At 33.7% G+C, this 20,559-nt stretch overlaps 1 protein-coding gene across 1 annotated transcript in view; it reads left to right on the forward strand.

The window, feature by feature from the left end:
- ARHGAP15 (Rho GTPase activating protein 15) overlaps positions 1 to 20,559 on the forward strand; it is a 616,251-nt gene that overhangs the window by 398,113 nt on the left and 197,579 nt on the right. Inside the window, exon 11 of the mRNA XM_081262361.1 lies at positions 18,895 to 18,972. Coding sequence (XP_081118487.1) covers positions 18,895 to 18,972 — 78 coding nt within the window. The remainder of the gene's footprint in view (positions 1 to 18,894; positions 18,973 to 20,559) is intronic.

The raw sequence follows: 20,559 nt of genomic DNA on the forward strand, positions 1-20,559 counted from the left end.
TACCACAGTCTACACTATAGTCTATAATAGGATAGGTCAGAATTATAGCAATGACTCTGATATTCAATACAGGTTTCAGACAAAATATACTTTCCTCATCCTTAATAGGGAGAAAACAGTCTCTCAGCAAATAGTGTTAAATTGTCTCATATACCTTAGGGATTCAACTAAGTAAAGCCAAATTTGATGCTTTTAAGATATACCAGTGTCTAAAGAATAGCACTATCATCTTTCTGGTTCAAACAAATTATGCTTTTATATATATAAAACCCTCTAGGCATAGTGCCTACTTCTCTGTAAGTTTATGTATAATTTTTCCAATTATCACCCCCTAGGTCTCTTTTGCCATTGCCACTTTCCAGGCTTCCACCATCCACTGCATAGCCATGTTTCTGATTATCTTTTCCCAAATGTATTAGCTTGCATTATTTAAGGCTGAATCTCATTTTATTATTTCCTGCTCGTATTTCTAAACTCTTTAAGTCCATTCGTACGATTCTTTTGTCTTCACAGATGTCCACAGTTCTTCCCAATTTAGTATCATCGGCAAATTTAATTAATGCTCTGTGTACCTCTCTAATGAAAGCAGTCTCTTACTTCATTTCATCATACAAAGTAAAAATGCATTGGCAGTAAAACAGTCTAAAGAAATGTTCCTTCACTGTAGGAGGGGAAGTTAAGGATATAGCAAAGAACCATGTGGTGAGGACTGGACAGTGCAGTGGGGTGGTGAGCTAGTTTGCTATTGCCCTAAAGCAAACCTGCCTCACAGAAACTGCATTTGGCATCTTGCCTGGGTTGATGTTGGTGTGCATGTGCACGCATATGTATGTGTGTGTTCTCTGTTCTAGAGGTGGTTTTATTATCCTAACTGAGGACTTCTACTAAGATATATTCAAGGATATGTGAAAAGCATACCTAAAATCATAAATACAAATGTAATTTTGTGTAATAAAATGTAAGATGGTAATATTTAATAATGTTTAATCCACAGTATCACTACAAACTTAGATATAGATACATACATTTGGATATATACTGGTTCTCAATCATTTTTGGTGTGATTTTTCTAGCATTCACTTGTGATCTAAATTTTCATCTCAGCCCTTAACTTGATAAGTGTTTTAAATCCAAATTAACCCTTGGATTTCAATCAAATTTCTCATAAGTATTTTATAAGATAAAGTCAGGATTTAAATTTTTTTCAGTTGTGTACAACAGGCAAATTTCATAAAAGGTTTATTTTTCAGTATTGGGGTTTGAACCCAAGACCTCAACCATGCTAGGTAAACACTAATACTGAGTTACATACCCACCCCTTTCTAAAATTTTATTTTGAGATAGGGTCTCTCTGAATTTCTCAGGCTGGTCTCAAACTTGTGATCTTTTTGTCTCTTCCTACCAAATGGCTAGGATTACCAACATGTCCCATCCTGTCTAGTAAAAGAGTATTTTAATGTATAGAATTAGTAGACTGGAGAATTAAACTAGCAGAGAAAGAGGCCTTACCTATTAACTTTAAGGTAACCTATTCTTATAGGTTCAAAGAATTATACAGTTAGACTTTGAAAATGTGGACATACACACATGGGACAATTTATGTAAAGAAAACAAAGATAACATTTATTAAGCTCACACTATGTGCTAGACATAATTCCAGTGCTTTCCATAAAAATGTGCTAGCTGAACTTACATTAATTACTATCCAATAGTCCTAACTCCAAAAAAATCGTGTAAATGTCTTTAATCTTTCCTATAAAGAGTCAATCTTTGGAATGTGGATGGATTAATGTAAATCCATTGACCCCCCACTGGAAAAATTGCTTTCAGTTTATGCTTTGACTGGGGCAGACAGATGGTAGATCAACATCTCTATTGTCTCTACAGAAGACAGTACACATTCACAGTGTTGAAATGAAGGCTGATGTATACTTCATATACAACCCAGGGTCAGCAAAGATGTCATCACAGAGGGATAGTGTTAACAACATAGTGACTGGGAATATTGTTAAGTAGTCACAGACTCACATTGTTTTTCTAGTGAGAAAAGTCTGATGCATAATACATTCTTATGAGAGAATTTTCTCAGATGCCAAGACTTTACAGGCAGAACTTCCATAAGCTTTAATGGGGGTTTCCTGCCAGCACCTGTTACTGTATAAAGTTCTTACTTTTCACACATAATCCAAGACTGACTTGGAACGCTGACTTGGAAAAACTAATATAGTGAAATCTTCTTATAATGTTTCCTCACGTATAATGTTCATCTTTTAATCCTTGGTCTGATATATGTATGTCCATGTTTTCCACTCAAATTCTTTTCCCACTGAAAAGGCTTCTTTCCCCAAGCTTTTTATGGATGGGAACACATAAAACAATTTGTCTTCCTAGATAAACTAATGGAAAATGGTACATAAGTAGGAAATTTATAAGGATAGAAACTGTATTAATACTGGAAATCAGTGCTTCCTGACTGATTGTTGCTTTATAGACAGACTGTAGATTTCTAAGGAGCCAACTGAAACGGAGTGCCATGTTCAAATAGTAATAACCAGAAAAAAATAATAATAACCAGGAACTCTGAAACAGGATCACAGATCAGTAAAATTGAGTTTGACCATATTTTCCTATGTCTTTACAGACTTAAAAAGGTTAACTTTAAATGTGCAAAAGATGTTGCTTCTAAATCCCAAGGACAAACCAGCAATGCTTTTCATAAAGGAGAAATATTTTAAAGCAATTATTCAAATTCCATATTTTAAATGAATTCTCATATATTCCATTATGGACCCCCAAAAAAGCAAGAAAATAAACAGTCATGGTATTCCTGTTTAACTAAAATTACTGGAGATTGCACAGAAATATAAGTTTATGAACAACCATTTAATTTTGGAAAGCATTCAAAAGTCATCTTTTGTCTAGGATGAAAACAGGTCCTTATACCCAAAGTCCTGGATCATTACCATCATTATCCTGTTTGACAGGATGGGCAGGGGGGACACTTTTCACTTGTTGAATAATAAATTATTAGTTTCATTTTTAGAACAGGATTTCATAACTAATGTCAGCAGGTAATAGCATTTCAGTTCCAAGGAGTAATCTGAACAAAAACAATGCATCAGTCTTTCTCCTTCTTTTTCTTTGTGGGATGACTACATCACTCCATGATGTCACCTTGAACCTCCATCTGACCTCTAATACCCTCCTTTGGGCAAACCTGCCTCAGGAATAGCATTTATACTTTAGCTTGAAGTTCAGACATCCTTATCACTCCTCTGAGTATTACCTTGAGCACAGCTGCTTTAAAGGGTATCAATAATTTAGCAATAAATGGCTTTGTCTCCTATTACATTATTTTCAAGCATCAGAAAGAATTTTATTGTTTTGTCTGGTAAGGCAAAAAAGGGAAAGAGAGTCATACTGATACTTTTAAAATCATGTTGTGTTCCCAGGCTTGGTATCCTTCTCCTTTCAAGGAGTTTTGCTTGTAGTATTTGCCCTTATCTTGGGTGAAGTAAAGTCAATATTTTCTCTTATCATCCTGGCCAATGAATTAGTAGAAAAGCATTTGTTTCTATGTATGATAACCTTTATCAAGATTTGTTTGAAAAGTTAACAGTAGGTTAGAAATCTAGGAGTTCACAAGTTTGTCAACGTTTAGGGCTATGAGTCTCTAGCTGAGGCCAGTGAATCTTAGGCTTAGTTACTTGGGGGAACTTAAGGTCACTGGAGAGAATGGAGGTGCTGGATGAAGTCGGGGATCTATACACAAACACCTCCTCATATGGTGAAGTCACAGGAGAGTTACACAGTGGAAGAAGCACCAAGGCTGTGTTCTCTGCAGTCACCACTAGAGAGGAGAAAGGAATTAATCAAAGATCTCATGATTCCAAGGGAGTACATTTCAATCTGTAGAAAAAAGACCTATATGGATGTAAAAATCTGAAAGATTTTCTTCACCTGGAAGAAAAATCATTATACAAGTCATCCCTGAAGATAGATTACTTTTTACAATTTTCATATGATGGGGAAAATATTATGATGGTAAGAATAAATCATGTTTAAAAATTAATTGTACTTAGTCAAATGTGAAAAATGTGTCTCCTTTCTTCCAAATCTATAAGTACAGTAGTAATATTTCTTTTCCCTGTAACTTGGTATATCTGAAAATAGCAAATAATCCAGGCAGGGAGTCTTTGGGTAATGTCAACCACTCTTTTCAATTAGGTTAAAGCTGATATGGTATGCCATATTTCTCTCTGTGTTCTTGTGCTAATTTTTACTGTCCTTGACCCTTTATTCTCCATTATTTCTCTCTCATATCCTATACATTAACTCTTACTATATTCACCTTTCTTTTAGATAAAGTGTGCTCTCCGTAGAGGGTTTAGTAGATAACCCACACTGAAGTATGAATTATTGTTTGATGTGAAATGCCTTCATAGGATTTCAAGACGGGGGGATAAAATTCTAACTGCAGAATTTTAGGCATAAGCAAACCTGTGTGAAACAAATATTTTAAGACAAAATTATCTTCCCCAAACTTCTAAAGACAAGATAGATATATATAGATATAGATATAGATATAGATGATATAGATATAGAGATATAGAGATAGAGATAGAGATATAGAGATATCTTCTGTGATTAAACTTAAGACTTACATTGGTGACTAATGGCATAAAATCCAGATTTGTAAATTGATGGACTTTCACTTCTATCTTCTACAGTACTTCAGGGTCAGCTATGGTGACTAATTATAGATTTTCTAATATTACTATCAAAACTCAAATGGTGGCTGAGTGTGGTGACCCACACCTATAATCCTAGCTGCTTGGGAGGCTGATGCAGGAGGATTGTGAGTTCAGTGCCAGCCTCAACAACTTAGTGAGACCCTGTCTCTAAATAAAATACAAAAAAAAAAAAAAAAAGGATAGGGATATAGCTAAGTGGTTAAGCGCCCCTGAATTCACTCCTCAGTACCAAAAACAAAACAAAACAAAAACAAAAACACAAATGGTACTAGCACAGGGAGAAAATTAGGAGATTAAGATATTCCTTATTTAATTTTCATACAGGTGTGTTTGTTACTTATTTCTCAGCATTTAGAAAATCATATATGTTAAGAGACACTGCATCATACTATAAAGAGGAGCATCAACCTATGTAAAACATCTTAATTTAATGTATCATCTTTCAATGACAACACATCAGAAAGAAATGATTGATACCAAATATGTGTGTTTGTGTATGTATGTGGAGATATATATATATATATATATATATCACACCAATATATTCCAATAACACTTTCAACATAGACATGTGTGACAAAACCATCCAGAAGCAGGAAATCTGATTTATATTACACTATGGCTAGATGAGTTTAAATAAGGAAACAATTGGTATTGGAATGCTTTTTTAAAAATCAATAAGTAGTGTTTTGATTAACCAGAGTGTATGCAATTTCTTGCTAGATGGTTAAAAGCCCTCACATAATCAGGAAAGAAGCTAAAGATAGGGCTTTCCTTGACCACTAACAGAAAGCTTTGCCTAATCTTTCTAGTTACAGTTTGATAGCAGAAATTAAGAAAGCCAGTATTCATGCTACCTCTTGGCTTTTATCTGTAGATTTCTTTTTGTGTGAGTCATAAAATCATGAATGTCAATAGAAACTATTGTACAGGGAGTGTCAGAGCTTCTGAGTGGGAAAATGATCATGTCTTTCCAGCTCTATTCCAGAAACCTTATACTTATATCTGCAAATCTGAGCCTAATGAGCCAAATAGTGATATAGGTCATAAAGTACTTATATTTGGAAACGTCTACTATGTATACTATGAAGATTCTGAACCTTATCTCTTGGTTCTCAAAGCATATTTTAGTTAATTTAGGGATACAAAATAGACATTGAGGAGAGGGAGCATGGGAGGAATAGGCGAACTCTAGATAGAACATCGGGGTGAGAGGGGAGGGAGGGGGCAGGGGGTTAGCAAGGATGGTAGAATGTGATGAACAGCATTATCCAAAGTACATGTATGAAGACACAAATTGGTGTGAACATACTTTATATACAACCAGACATAAAAAATATTGTGTGTATATCTTTAATAAGAATTGTAATGCATTCTGCTGTCATTTATTTTTTAAAAATCAATTAAAATTTAAAAAATATATACATTAAAGGACATTGAATACATTAATGATACTTTTCAAATATTTTTCAAGTGGGTCTATGGGAATAAAAACCCATAAGCTTATCTCAAAACAGAGAAATATAATTCATGGAGTAATATCTTAGTAATAAAACAAATACCATTGTTATTGTTTGTTCATAAGAATAATATATCTGTTTATATATGTATGTGCACTATATATAAACAGATACACATATATTGTAAAATACTTTTTAAAAACCTAGCATAATCACTTTTAATATTTCTATGCATATCATATATATGTATGCATGTGACATAATTACATATGTATTGTACATATATTTAAATATAAATATACATACATATAAATATTATGTACCTATACATCCATATGTGTGTGTATATATATGTGTGTGTATATATATGTGTGTGTGTGTGTGTGTATGCAACTGGGGCTTGTGCATATTGTGTTTATTGTTATATATCTCTAATGCCTAGCATTCTGTTGCTACATAATAAGAGCTTAATCAATATTTGTCAAATTACATGGAAAATTTTTTGATTGAAATTCATGTTTGTCAAATTACATTGTCAAATTACATGGATAGAGTTCACCAACTCAAGGAGTTTCCATCTAGTATATATTAGAATTTATCTGTCCTTCCATTGAACCAAAATTTAACATAGTTCCATTTACAAACAGGAATAAATGTGCCCCAGACCCATCTTTCGGTATAGCAGAAATATTAACACCCTTGGGGTAGTCTCTCCTGTATTCTCTAAAAGAAAGTGATAATCCTATTCATATTTTCTGAAAATAGGAACTTCATATGCATTAGCCGTCTCCACTGTCATGATTAGGTGCTTCTTCACCTTTGACTAGAAATGAGACTAATGACACTAGGGATTTCTCAGAAGTTTGGGAGAGTATAAAAAGTTGAACAGAACACTCTGGTCTATGATCTAATAAGAGTTTGCTGGTGCTTGGTATGCTGAAATAGTCTTGTAGAAATATGTCACCTTTGTGCCTAGGATTTACTATACTAACCCACTTTAGGCATCAGTGCCAGTAAGTTCTCTCTCACCTGAAAGCTTAGCAGAGACAGCCATCAAAACCCTCCAGGAAGTGGTTAGCCAAAGCGTCTGAATTAGAAGCACCTCCCCAAAGAAGATCAAAAGTTATGTCTACCAATACAGAGACACTGAGAAATGGTTGAATGTGTTCTAAATTAAACTGCCCTGGTGGTGAGCGGAGATCTGCCAAAATCTTTCAATTAATCACTTTTACCTTCAGGGCAGAGTTAGGCCTGAGAGTATTTCAATAGGTTTTTATTGGAACAGGGTTATTTCAGATATTAAACTATGTTGCACAAAGTAAAAATAATGTTATTTTTAAGTTGCTACTCTTGTTAAATAAAACTTGGCAAGCATTGCTGGGGTCTGTATTGTGTCTGTGTACTTGTGTATGTGTGTGGCTTTTTCTTGTGCCATAAGCCTCATTGATTTTTTTAAAAAAAGGAACAGCAATGAATTAGGTGGTAAATATATTCATATAATCATTTTCATTAATAATGTGTTATAAATAATAGAAGAAAGGTTTTAAGTGTATAATTCTGTACAACACAATTGAGATATTTTTCCTACATCTTCAGCAGTAAGTTAATTAGAATCACCTGCATTTCCTTGGGTGGACACCAAATGGATTGCAAACAAAAACAGATTAAAATAGCTGCTGGAGCTCATGGCATACAGATGACAAGATTCACAAAAAGGACAGCAAGGCACTGAAAATGTTCACTTTTCAAACACTTTTAGAGGAAATTTAGCTCTTGCAACTTCTCCATAAAAGCTGCTTGTAAGTGTTTTGCTGAAAGGCTAGAATGGCTTTGTTTCTGATCCCTTGATGAGTGAGAGAAATGTTTAAGAAAGATCACTTTACAGAGAGATTCAGGCTGAAATGTGATGACTGTGATTCAAGCCAAGCCAAAAATTACAGTTCAGAATGAAAGGGGAGGGACGTGGTTTGGGAATCCATTTTCCCACATTCCTGAATCTCAATCATCCCAGCCAATGTTTAAAAAAAAAAAAAAAGTCCAATGGAAAACAATGAGGTCACTTTGTTTAGATGTAAGGGAAAATAGGGGTAGAGGGATTGAAAAGAATGACAGCAAATATATGAATTTTAAATCAATACCTATTTCAAGTATGATGGATCAAAAGCTAGACTTTATATTAGTCTTATGACTTCTTCACAAAAGAAGCCATTTTTCAGTGTTTTCTTCTTGTTTGTGTTAGTGAGCCCTTTATTTCATGTCTTTAACTTATGAAGTTGTCTATTGCTAGAATTTTACAAAGAAAAAATATGCATGTGCATGAAGTTCAGAATACTCCTCCCTAGACTCCCAGCTCTTCATAGAAATGGTATCTTGCAAAGCTGGTTACTCTCCTTGAACCTGCTGTGGCTACCCTACTGCTATGTAGACCTCAGGTTAGGCTGGCATATTTGCTTGCAAATTGCCAGAATAAATTAGGCTCTTTGTTCTTGTTATTTTTATTTATTTTAATGAAACACACTAGGGAAGTTACAATTTTAAAGGAATGATATTTACGTTAGCATGATTACAGCATAGCATACCAGTAAAACTCAAACATAAAAGAAACAAAAAGAATGATATGATGGAAATGCATCCTCAAAGTCCAGTATCTCCTAGCTACATAAAGCTCTACAAGACAACAGGCTCTTGCTAAATGATAACCAAAGTCATCAGCCAAGATTTTTACAAAAGGTAGGGAAAATAATAAGATAATTTGTCAAAAACTATAGGTACCCTTTTTTTCCCATTTTCCAGAAATCATTGGTCATCTTTGGTCTTATCCAACCACAGATACTAGTTCTTTCCTACTGATATTTTATAATCAAACTCAGAGCCCCTCTGAAATCTTTCTAATCTTTAGCTATTTCCAGAATGATCCTAAGATTTACATAATTCTTAAATCATATTTATGTCTACTATCTTGTAGGTCCCAAATTCTTTGCTTAGACAGAAATGTAAGAACCAATATATAAGAAATGAGTGTCTACACATGGGATATCATCCTTTGCTTATGATTTCACTTTACTCAGATGTTAAACAGGACATACAAATGGCTTCAGTCTAAATACCATTAGCTACTTTGGGACATTTTCCCTGATTCAACTACAGTTAGTAATCTATAAATTAAAAGGAAAGATATTAAAAGATATCTTTCTTGGCCAAATAGTAAGTCTAAATGGAACATGAATTGAATGAAATGTATGAAGTTGACATGAAAAAAAAAAAAAACATTCCTGAGTCATAAAAGGAATAACAGCAAATAGAAACATGCAACAGAACCTTTCATATATTTCTGTCCACATTTATGGACCTCAACAGTATAGAAAAGTGGATAAGTATCTTCAATTATGAGAAAAGTAATGAGATGCTGTGGCAAGAATGACATATAAATACGAGGGGGGAATTCCTGTTGCATGGAATGGTAGTGACTTATCTTTTATGTATCCATTGAGTATGGATGGCTTTTATTTTCTGGGTAAAAATTATAATATTCTTTTTTACTTAAGAATGTCCTATATTCCACTTAAAAAGAACTAGTGAGATGAGAAACTAGACAAGTAATGCAATAAATGATTTTCCAAGATTTTTCCCAACCCTGTATCTCTAAAATAGACAACCCTGCTAACTCTCACTTTCCCAAATACCATTTCAAAGACCTTTTTTAAGGTTTAAGTGGTACAGTGCAGAATCAACAAGAAAACAAAAATGAGTAACACTCCTAACATTCAGGCTATCATGTCATTTTATTCTACCCATTTTAAGTTTGGAGCAGTATGAGTACCCTGTCTTCCCAGGTGTCCAAATAGGATAAGGTTGATTAAGAGGTCAATATTGGGCAGAACAACAATGTGATAAATAATAATAAATAAATATGTATTTTGGGTTAAGATATTTAATTATTTTTTTCCTAGTACTAACAGATTGAACTGATAGTGAGATAGAAGGTAGAAGAAATCATCTGATGGTGATCCTCATTACTCAGTGCTGGATAAAATGTCGTTGAAGAGTTTGCTTTCTGATTCAAGAAAGTCTAAGCTTGACACCATTTTCTTCATTAGTCCCACATACTGTTGCTTGTATTGTATGTGCTTTCACTTTTAAATTATATTATAATTTAAACCTGGGATTCACCCAGGACAGTGACTATATGAAAAATATAAAATAATGGTTCATTTATCAGTGTCATAGATTCTAAGCCATCTTCCCACAAAATAAAAAAGAAAAGGTTTCCTTTTCTTAATAACCTCTTTTCACCCTTTTATTTTTGAAATTTAGCAACAAATATTTATCTGTTCCATATCTTAAGAGACAAAAATTCTTCTTTCCATATAAATTTAGCCTTTTAAATAATAGATGAAAAACTCATTTCTTCAGAAATGAATAATAAAAATGAACCAGTGAAAACTTATATAATGACCTTATACAAATCAAACAAAAGTAGTGAAGGAAAAATTGAAGGTAAATATTTTGTTATGACATTCAAAGAAGAAAAATGTTTTGCAGTAATTGTTTGTAAGAAACAGGGACTTATAACAGAGACATAAGAAAGATAGGACAAAATACCAAAAAAAAAAAGTAGGAGGAGGAGGGGGGAGAAGGAGGATGAAGAGGAGGAGGAGGGGAAGGAGGGGGATGAGGAGGAGGAAGAGAAGAAGGGGGATGAAGAAGAGGAGAAAGAGGAGGAGAAGGGGGATGAGGAAGAGGAGGAAGAGGAGAAGAAGGGGAATGAGGAGGAGGAAGAGGAGGAGGGAGAGGAAGGGAGGAAGGAGAAAGAGTGTGCCTTTTCCCCCCACATCTTCACCAACAAATATTGTTGTTTGTATTCTTGGCGGGGGGAGGGGGGTTGTATTGGAGGATTAGATGAACTCTAGATAGGACAAAGGGGAGGGAGGCGGCACGGGGTAGGAAAGACAGTGGAATGAGATGGATAGCATTACCTTAAGTACAAGTATGAAGACATGAATAGGGTGACTCTACTTTGTGTACAACCAGAGATATGAAAAATTCTGCTCTATATGTGCAATATGAATTGTAATGCATTCTGCTGTTTTGTATAACAAATTAAAATTTTTAAAAAATTTTTAAAAAGAAAAGAAAGAAATGACAATTGAAAGCATTCATGAAATATAAGATAAAAACAAACAATTTTAGTAGTAAAGATAAATTTTTAAAAGTATAAATGACAGTAGGATTTACATAAACACAGTATAAGAATAATAAAAAATAAAAGGATATGAGGAGTACACTGAAATTAAACCATATATTAGCATAGTCTCCCAACGTTAAAGTCACATAATGAGTATTTTAAATATTTATACCTTCATTCTTATCATTTATATCCCATGCACCAATAAAAATTCTTTTGCAGCAGCATGTCAACAATCTAATTAAACTTTGTTTTCAACATTAAGGATATACCTTGTAAAACGATGATGTTGGCCTACTATTCAAGTTGGCAAACTGAGAAAACATATCTTATTTTCTTTACTCAGAAAAAATTTCAATGAAACAATAAAAAAGATATTTAGGAACTAGGGATGCAACTCAATGGTAGAGTGCTTGCTTAGTATTCACAAGGTCTTGGGTTCAATCCCTAAAAACACCCCCCACCCCACCCCCCAAAAAAGAAAAGAAATAAAGAACAGGATGCTGAAAGGAGAAAATGTGCTATCAACAGACCAGACCAGAAATGGTAGAAATTCCAGGAAGACAAAGAGCAGATGGGATCAAACAGCTAGAGAAATAAAAGCAGAAGAACACCATTCCCAGACACCATAATTAGGCACAATTCTTTTCAGGGATGTTCTAGGGAATATCCAAACTTGGAGTCAACAAATAAAAAGCAGAAATTGGCAAGAAGTCAGTTAAGTAAAAGTAATTCACTAAATAATGGGATCTAACTATTGGAAGATCTGGATCTCTGACTTTTTTTTTTTCCACTCTTCGAAGTACCTGCAGTAGACACATGAGCTTACAGACATGTTCTATGAGGGAAAAGGCAAAGTGACAGATATCTAAGAGCAAGGTCCTCTACAACAGTTAGAGAGCTTTATCCAGCACAGTAGTTATAGTACTGCATACCCAGAGTGAAGTTCTACTTACTTCGTAGGTAGACTGCTAGCCTGTTAAATAATCACCATTTATTCATCCTACAACAAGCCCTTACTCAGCCTTCTCATTTAAGATGAAGCCGTTGGAGAAAAAAGTTTGGTACAAATACAGGTTGAGTATCCTTATTTAAAATTCCTGGGACCAGAAATGTTTCAGATCTCAGATTTTTTTTTTTTTTGGATTTTGGAATATTTGCATATGCATAATGAAATATCTTGAGGGAAGGGACCCAACTCTAAATATAAAATGCAATTATGTCTTATATATACCTGTGCATACAACCTGAAGGTAATTTCATACAATACTTTAAACAATTTTATAAAAATGAAGTTATGAAGTTTCATGTTGTGGAATTTTACACTGGTGGTGTCACATTGGCACTCAAAAACAGTTTCAAATTTTGGTGGATTTCAGATTTACAGATTAAGTATGCTTTTATGTATGACTGTTGTTTATTCTAATTAATTTTATCTTTCAATCATAAGGATAACTGGTGTTTAATCAGTACCCATCCTAAAGAAATTCTAAACATAGAGAAGAGATGCAATAGATGGAAACATATGTCAGCAATATAAGAAATTACTTTCTGATTAAAATGACCCACAGGTAGACATTTTTTAAAATATTTTTTTGGTTATAGATGGACACAATATCTTTATTTATTTATTTTTATGTGGTGCTGAGGATCGAACCCAGTGCCTCACATGTGCAAGGCAGGCACTCTACCACTGAGCCCCAGCCCCAGCCCACATGTAGAACATTTCTGAGTAACCTTTTACTGCTACAATTTTAAAGATAATTTTTTTAATCCCCGAGAGATAAAGCAATTTACCTGAAAAGCATCTAGAGTCAATTTGACATCAGATTTAACAGCAGGGGTGCTATAAAATGATGGAACATTTATATTTCAAAGTTAGGAAAGTAAAAGATTTTGAGACCCAAATAAATATTTGAATCAACAGTCAATTAAAAAGGAAAGGAAAACAGTTGTTAAGATAGGAGAAATAAGGAAGATTACCAATAGTTTACTTTTATGAACAAAAAAAATTCTTAAAAAAATAAATCCAAGCTCAGGTTGTGGTTCAGTGGTAGAGTGCTTGCCTAGCATGTGTGAAGCACTAGGTTCGATTCTAGGCACTGCCATAAACAACTAAAAAAAATTAAAAATAAATAAGTCCAAGAACAAATGACAGTGGAATGTAAGAAAATATTTCCAGTTGACTCTTACCTAGACCTGTACTGTCAAATATGGCATTTCCTTGCCACATGTGGTTCCATTATGCAACCTAAATAAAATTCTGTTACTCTGTGGCATTAACCACATTTCATGTGCTCAGTAGCATCATATGTGTACACTGATGACTGGTTTGGACAGTAAATGTAGCATAGAACATTTATATTTTATCAGATAGTATTTAATTTGAGGAAATGAAGAAGCCAAGAAAGGAAGAAGAGGATATATTAGATTTTAACTTTGGGAGATCTTTAGGAAACAAAATTTTAATGTTGAACCCACTTACACTCCTTTTAAAAAATAATGACTAAAATAAACACATAGATAAGTCACAAAGCATTTATAAAGTACAAATAAAATATAAATGTTGATAATATGTAAAATGATAACATAATTATAGATTATAAATAATAATAACATAGGAAGTGGTAGAGGAGAAAGAGGAAAAATAAATGTATTAATTTCTTTCTTATAGCACCAAGGTAATTTGATATATTGAAATGGAAATAGACAGATGTAACTAATAATGAAAACAAAGAAAGTACATAAATAAGTGGTAAAAATTATGAATGCACCAAGCTCTTTATCTTTACTGATAGGTCAATAAATACCATTCAAAGTGAATAAATTAATATACAGAAATATGACACATTATCATAAATGAGCAACAACAAAGAAAGTACAAACAGAACTGTTACCAATAACTGTTTTGGGAAAAGCAGGTTGGGGCAAGTAGTTCATTATCATTGGGTATTCTTCTATGTAGCATGGAAAAATATTGTCCCTATGATAAAAAAAAATTACTTTCAACAATTGTTATAAAGTTACACAGGTATTCTATAGAATAAAAGCATTCTTGTTTGATGAACAGAATTATGACAATTCTTTCCTATGGTAATCATTTTCAAGAAATGGTATGGCTGTTGAAGGATGAGAATCTCACCAAAAATTAGCAATTACTAAATAAAGCTGGCACAAAGATACAGCCTAAATTGCAGCCATTGTATGCAATGAAATGTAGAGTCATAAATTCTATCTTGTACTTTCAATTGAATTTTAAGTGTATGAACTGATTAATCAGAAATAAGTGTTTGGAAACACTTCTATTTAGAGAAGGAATAGGTCTGAATGGCACAAAAGTTACTCCTGATATTTAGCTCTGAACTCAAGCAGGATTTTGGAAGAAAAGAGAAAGAAATGTGCAGCAGATACAGGGCAGTCTCAGTGGACCTTGCCAGGGGAAAAATCCAGACGTCCAAAGTATTGCGAGAATGACTCCTCTTGTGGTAGCTCTGGCTTCCTAGGAATTAGGAATCACCATAAATTTCAGGAAAGGGACAGTTTGTGCAAAATTCCCAGGCCACATTTGCATATTCAAGAGTTTCAGATGTACTTTGTCATGAATCAGTAAATACAATTAGGCTTCAACCAGACTCAAACTCCACATCTCCATGGTGTGTCCATCAATTCAAACTACCAAGAATGCTGCCTAATCCAAGGTGTGCAACTATTTTTATCATGCTCATTTGCATTGTCAAAAAACTGCCCCTCCATTGGTAGATAAGCCAGTCAACTCTGCACACAGTGTTGGTCTCTAAGATTTTTTTTTGGAAAGTGTCTAAGATTTATGGTGGGAATTACTTATGACAGCTGCATTCTTTCCACTGAGCTTCAACCACCATTTGGTTTAATAACTCCTAATTGTGTGTCTATCCTGTCTAAGCTTCTTCAAAAGAAAAACGAGAGAAAGACTTTTTAAAATCCCCTACAGCAACACCCAGTGATTTCTGCCAATGGTAAACACTATTTTGAAACATAAGAAAGTCAGCTGATGATGAACAGATAAATGCTATTTCGGTGAATGTGGATTTCTTCAGAGAATGTTTCATTAATGCTGCTAATGACAGTCTGGGAAAAAAATGTAAAATAACTTAGATTTTTTGTGTCCCAGAGTATTTTTAGCATAATAGGCAAAATTTCTGTCAACATTCACAGTCATATTATTTTCTTGAAAGAGGTAACTCTCAAAGTAATTTGTCTCCAAACTTCACCAAAGCACAATGTCGGTACCTTGAAGACATTGCTCATTTAGAAATCGTTCAAAGTCTAATTATATTTCCAAAATAAGTAGTTTCTAGTTCAGCAAGGATAATGTGGTCATGAAAAGGATGTCCAAATCCACCAATTTACATTGGTTTGGTTTGGCATAACTTTCAAAGTTCTTGGAATAAAAAGAGGACGACACGTGAAGAATTGTAATTTGGATAACATTCCCAGGACTTTGGGTTTGCCATTTTGTCAGACACTCAGGGAAAAGGTAATCAACGTCAAGACTGAACCTATATAATTTATAATTGCTTAAATTCACTGATAAGTTCCAGATTATTTTGCAAAATGTAATACTCTCTTTTTTAATATCTACTTTGTCATTTTCACTCTATTTATGTAATTTAAAAAGCATGATAAAGGGAGCATGAGCTATTCAAAGCAGGAGCCACTAATGTCAGAGATGATTATCATTTACAAGATGGATAGTGTTGATATCTCTGAATCTGAAGGGCTTGGAAGTTGTGTCAAGTTAGATTCATATTGCATCTAATATGTTTTACTTTACTCCTCTTACTTTCTGGTTTCTATCTTAAGCCACAAAGCAGTTTCTCTGTGACTCAGCTCTATACCCACAGTGGTGGCACAGGTTGGAATGACCCTCCTTGTCTCCATCACCAGTGCTCCGTTTTCCTATCCCAGAAGAAAATTCAGTTATTAATTTAGGATGATGTTGCTTTCTTTGAACAGCATAGTGTTTTCCAAGTGCTCATATGTAATGTATCCAATCCACACTACTCTTTCAAATGTTTTTGATTATTGAAAAGAAAAAAAAAACCTCTCCTGAAATTTAATAAAGATTAAGGAGAGTACTTCTTATTTTGTAATTTAAAATTTGTGTAAGAGAAAAATACAGGTTTTGGATACTGAAAATTTGGATACTGAAAATTTAGTTTACAACTCTAAATTACTTGAATTTTAATAGCATTTAAAGTACTATTGCATGAGTCCTAGTTTTAAATGACAAATGCTCTTTATTTTATACCTTATATAAAGGGATATATGAATTGAAATTGGGTTTAAGAAGATACTGATTTGCAACAAAATATTATGAGAATTCAAATAATTTTACTTATCAGTGACCTCACATAATGGCTTAGCTAATTACCAAAATGCAAATTAATTTAAAAAGAAGCATTCAAATTTTTCACTTTATTGTAAGAGATATTAATTGACTTTTCATCTGTAATCATTATCTTAAATAGAACTAATTTAACTGATTCTTTTTTCTTGCATATATAAGATTACTCTTGTAGAGTACAGAAACCCATACTGTCCGTTGATGTCTCTATTTTCTAAAATACCATTCTTCTCTAAATTCCTTCAAAACAATTGATTACCTATAGGAAAAAATTAGGGAAATTTGCATTTCATCAAACTTTAGTTTTTTACCTGATTGTGGTGACATGTAAGTGGACATTGTTCACCTTTCTTGGTTTTGAATGATGTTTGACTACATGTGGATGCAAAACTATTCCCTAAGGCCCCAATTCCAGCATCATGAACTTTTCTCTATACACTATACAAGTCCAATGAAGTTGATTTTAAATAATTCCAAAATATTTTCCTCATTGGCTATATGTTCAGAAAAATTAAGAGGAAAATATCTGAAGGGAACACATTTACTTAAATGACAGTAAGTTCTCCAAATTTATATAATGCTTACTACTGTGAATCACAATAATTAATCATGGTGCTATGCCACCTCCCCAGGAAGTGTGATAATGACCCCTATATGGGCTGGGAATTTCATCAGGGCCTCTTAAGAGTCTAGAGACGTCTAAGAATATATACTCCTGACATTAGAGTTATATTATCAGCATTTCTTACAGGCAATAATAGTGTCAAATAAGAGTTTCTCTTAAAATTTTCCTGTTTCTTAGTCTTCCTGATAACTAGGTCATGAAAATAACTAGATGCTATAAATAAGTGTGTCTAAAACAAGTTGTTGAATATCCATATCCACTTCCAGGATAATTCATTTTGATGACCAATTCTAATAATAATTTGAAATTAAAATCACCATTTTGGCAAGGGTTTTATTTATTGGTTCCTCCTTAATGTAACAACACATTACTATTGTATAGTATAAGTTTTCAACTAATTATATGTTTTAGTCAGCTTTTTTGTTGCTGTGACTAAAAGACCCAACCAGAACAACTGTAGAAGAGAAAATGTTTATTTAGGGACTTACAGTTTTAGATGTCTCAGTCCATAGACAGTCAAGTCTATTCCTCAGGGGCCTACAGAAGCCAGAAAATCATGGCAGAAGAGTTTGGTGGAGAGAAGACTCTCACCTGGTGATCAGTAAGCAAAGAGAGACTCCACTTGCCAGATTCAAAATATATAGCCCAAAGCCACACCCCCCAGCCACACCCCTCCCACCTTCAGTTACCATTTAGTCAATCCTGTTAGGGGATTAACCTGCTAAATAATTCACTCCTAACCCAATAATTTTGCCTCTAGGTCTTCTTGCATTGGCTCACACATGAGCTTTTGGGGAACACCTCACATTGAAATGGTAAAATTTTACATTTGAGTATGATTTTTATTCTATAGTTGAAATAATCAGACCAATCAATGTGTGTCATGCTATAGTGACAAGGAAAAGAGAATGGACTGGTGGCTAGGAGTATAGCTCAGTTGTAGAGCACTTGCTTTGCATGTGCAAGGCACTGGGTTCAATCCCAGTACCAGAGAAAGAGAATGGACTGGAATGAAGAAAGAACAAACAAAGGAGGGAGAGCAGGAAGAAAAGAAAAAGATAAGAAGTTAGGAAGATGAGAAGAAAACAGGGAAAAAAAACTCACAAAAACCTGGACTTATTTTACCTGTTCAAAAGCAGAAGACAATATACATATACTTGGAGGTTCTCATTCCTCTTGTTTAATTCCTATATTTTTATTCTAAATAAATCTTAAATGTGCTATGTCATCCCTTGTTATCTATAGCTCTTTTACGGCTCAATTAGAGTCAAAAGTTTTGATGATTAACTGTCACTTAATTTTATGATTAGTTTATTGGTATTAAAATGTTGAAGATTGCTTAGGTTAGGACACAGGAATTTGTTTTATCTGTGAGAAAGAGAGATTTGATGGTGATTTACTTCTCTCTTCCTTCTCAAATTTACTTTTTCATATCATCTTGATTCTTATGTAAGCTAATATAAAACATAACCTTTTATTTTCAGGTCTAGATGCTGATGGAATATATCGAGTTAGTGGCAATCTGGCAACAATCCAGAAGTTAAGGTTTATCGTCAACCAAGGTAAAGGATATTTTTAATTTGGACCTTTCCTCTGTAATCTCTAACAAATCTTCAGACTCTGCACTGTGGGCACTATGAAGAGATAATGATAAAACCTTTGGAGGGAGAAAGGGAAAGTTGAAGAAATTATTAAATTATCACCCTAGAAGTAAAAGATAACCATTGACTTGTAGATAAATAGAAAAGAGAGAAAGACAAATTAATAGTTAATGTGGAATAGATACCAAGTGGAAAAGGGCAAAATAAAAGTTGGGAAAAGAATAATCAAAAAAAGAAAAATGGGATAAAGAAAATGTGGTATATATGCACAATGGAATATTACTCAGTCATAAAGAAGAATAAAATTATGGCATTTGACAGAAAATGAATGGAACTGGAGACTATCATGCTAACTGAAATAAGCCAGTCCCCCAAAAACCAAAGGCAGAATGTTCTCTCTGATATGTAGATGCTAACCCACAACAAGGGAGGAGCACATTAGAACTTCATTGAACTAAACAAAGGGGAATGAAGGGAAGGGAGAAAGTATGGGAATAGGAAAGACTCTAGAATGAATGCAACATATCTATATGTTCTACTATACTGGCAAATAATTGCTCAAATTTGTATTTATATTCTGAATCTTAACCAAAATGAAAATATCTCCCCCCAAATTTACAGCTTCTAATAGACACATAATATATATGATGAATAGAAGAATGAATGAATGATGAAAATTCAAGAGTAAAAATCATGTTAGAAAAATATTTAATCAACTATGTAATGTTTTGAACAACCAACAATAAAAAAATAAATTAATTAATTAAAAAAAAGAAAAAATATTTAATCAATAAGGACAAAGATGAAAAATTAGGAAATGTGTATGTTGTCAAAGAGTTACAAATTAAAACAACAAGATACCCCTACACACCTATTAGAACACCTATGATCTGAAGCACCACCAAATGCTGACTAAGATGGAGAGCAACAGAAAATCTCATTCATTTCTGATGGAAATGCAAAATGGTGCAGTCACTTTGGAACATAGTTGGGTAGTAAATACATTCTTATCATATGATCCAACAATTTGTCTCGGATATTTACCAAATGAGTTGAAAACTAATATTCACATAAAAACCTACACACAAATATATATAGCAACCTTATTCATTACTGTTAACACTTGAAAGCAGGGCTGAGGATGTAGCTAATTGTTTGAGCAATTTCCTAGCATACAGGAGACCCTGGGTTCAATTCCACTACTCTGTATGACACTAGAGTTATGGAAATATATCACCTTACGTTTGTCAAGAACCACATAACACCCAACACAAAGAGTTAACCTTAATATTAACTATGGACATAATCTGGCTTTGCACCCAACTTCCAACTAGCCAGCACCAGAGGATCCCCTGATCCTCAAAAGCCTTTGTGGTACTTTTATTTATTTGCTTATTTACTTATTTTGGTGGTGGTGGTGGTGCCAGGGATCAATCCCAGGGCGAGTACATGCTAAGTAGGCACCCTGCCCCTGAACGATATCTTTATGCATTTCACACTACACTCCTCAGCTCAACTCCCAAATTTGCAACCATTATATTTCATAAT

Source organism: Spermophilus citellus (genome assembly GCF_964194105.1).
Source record: "Spermophilus citellus genome assembly, chromosome: 11".
NCBI classification, from domain to species: domain Eukaryota; kingdom Metazoa; phylum Chordata; class Mammalia; order Rodentia; family Sciuridae; genus Spermophilus; species Spermophilus citellus.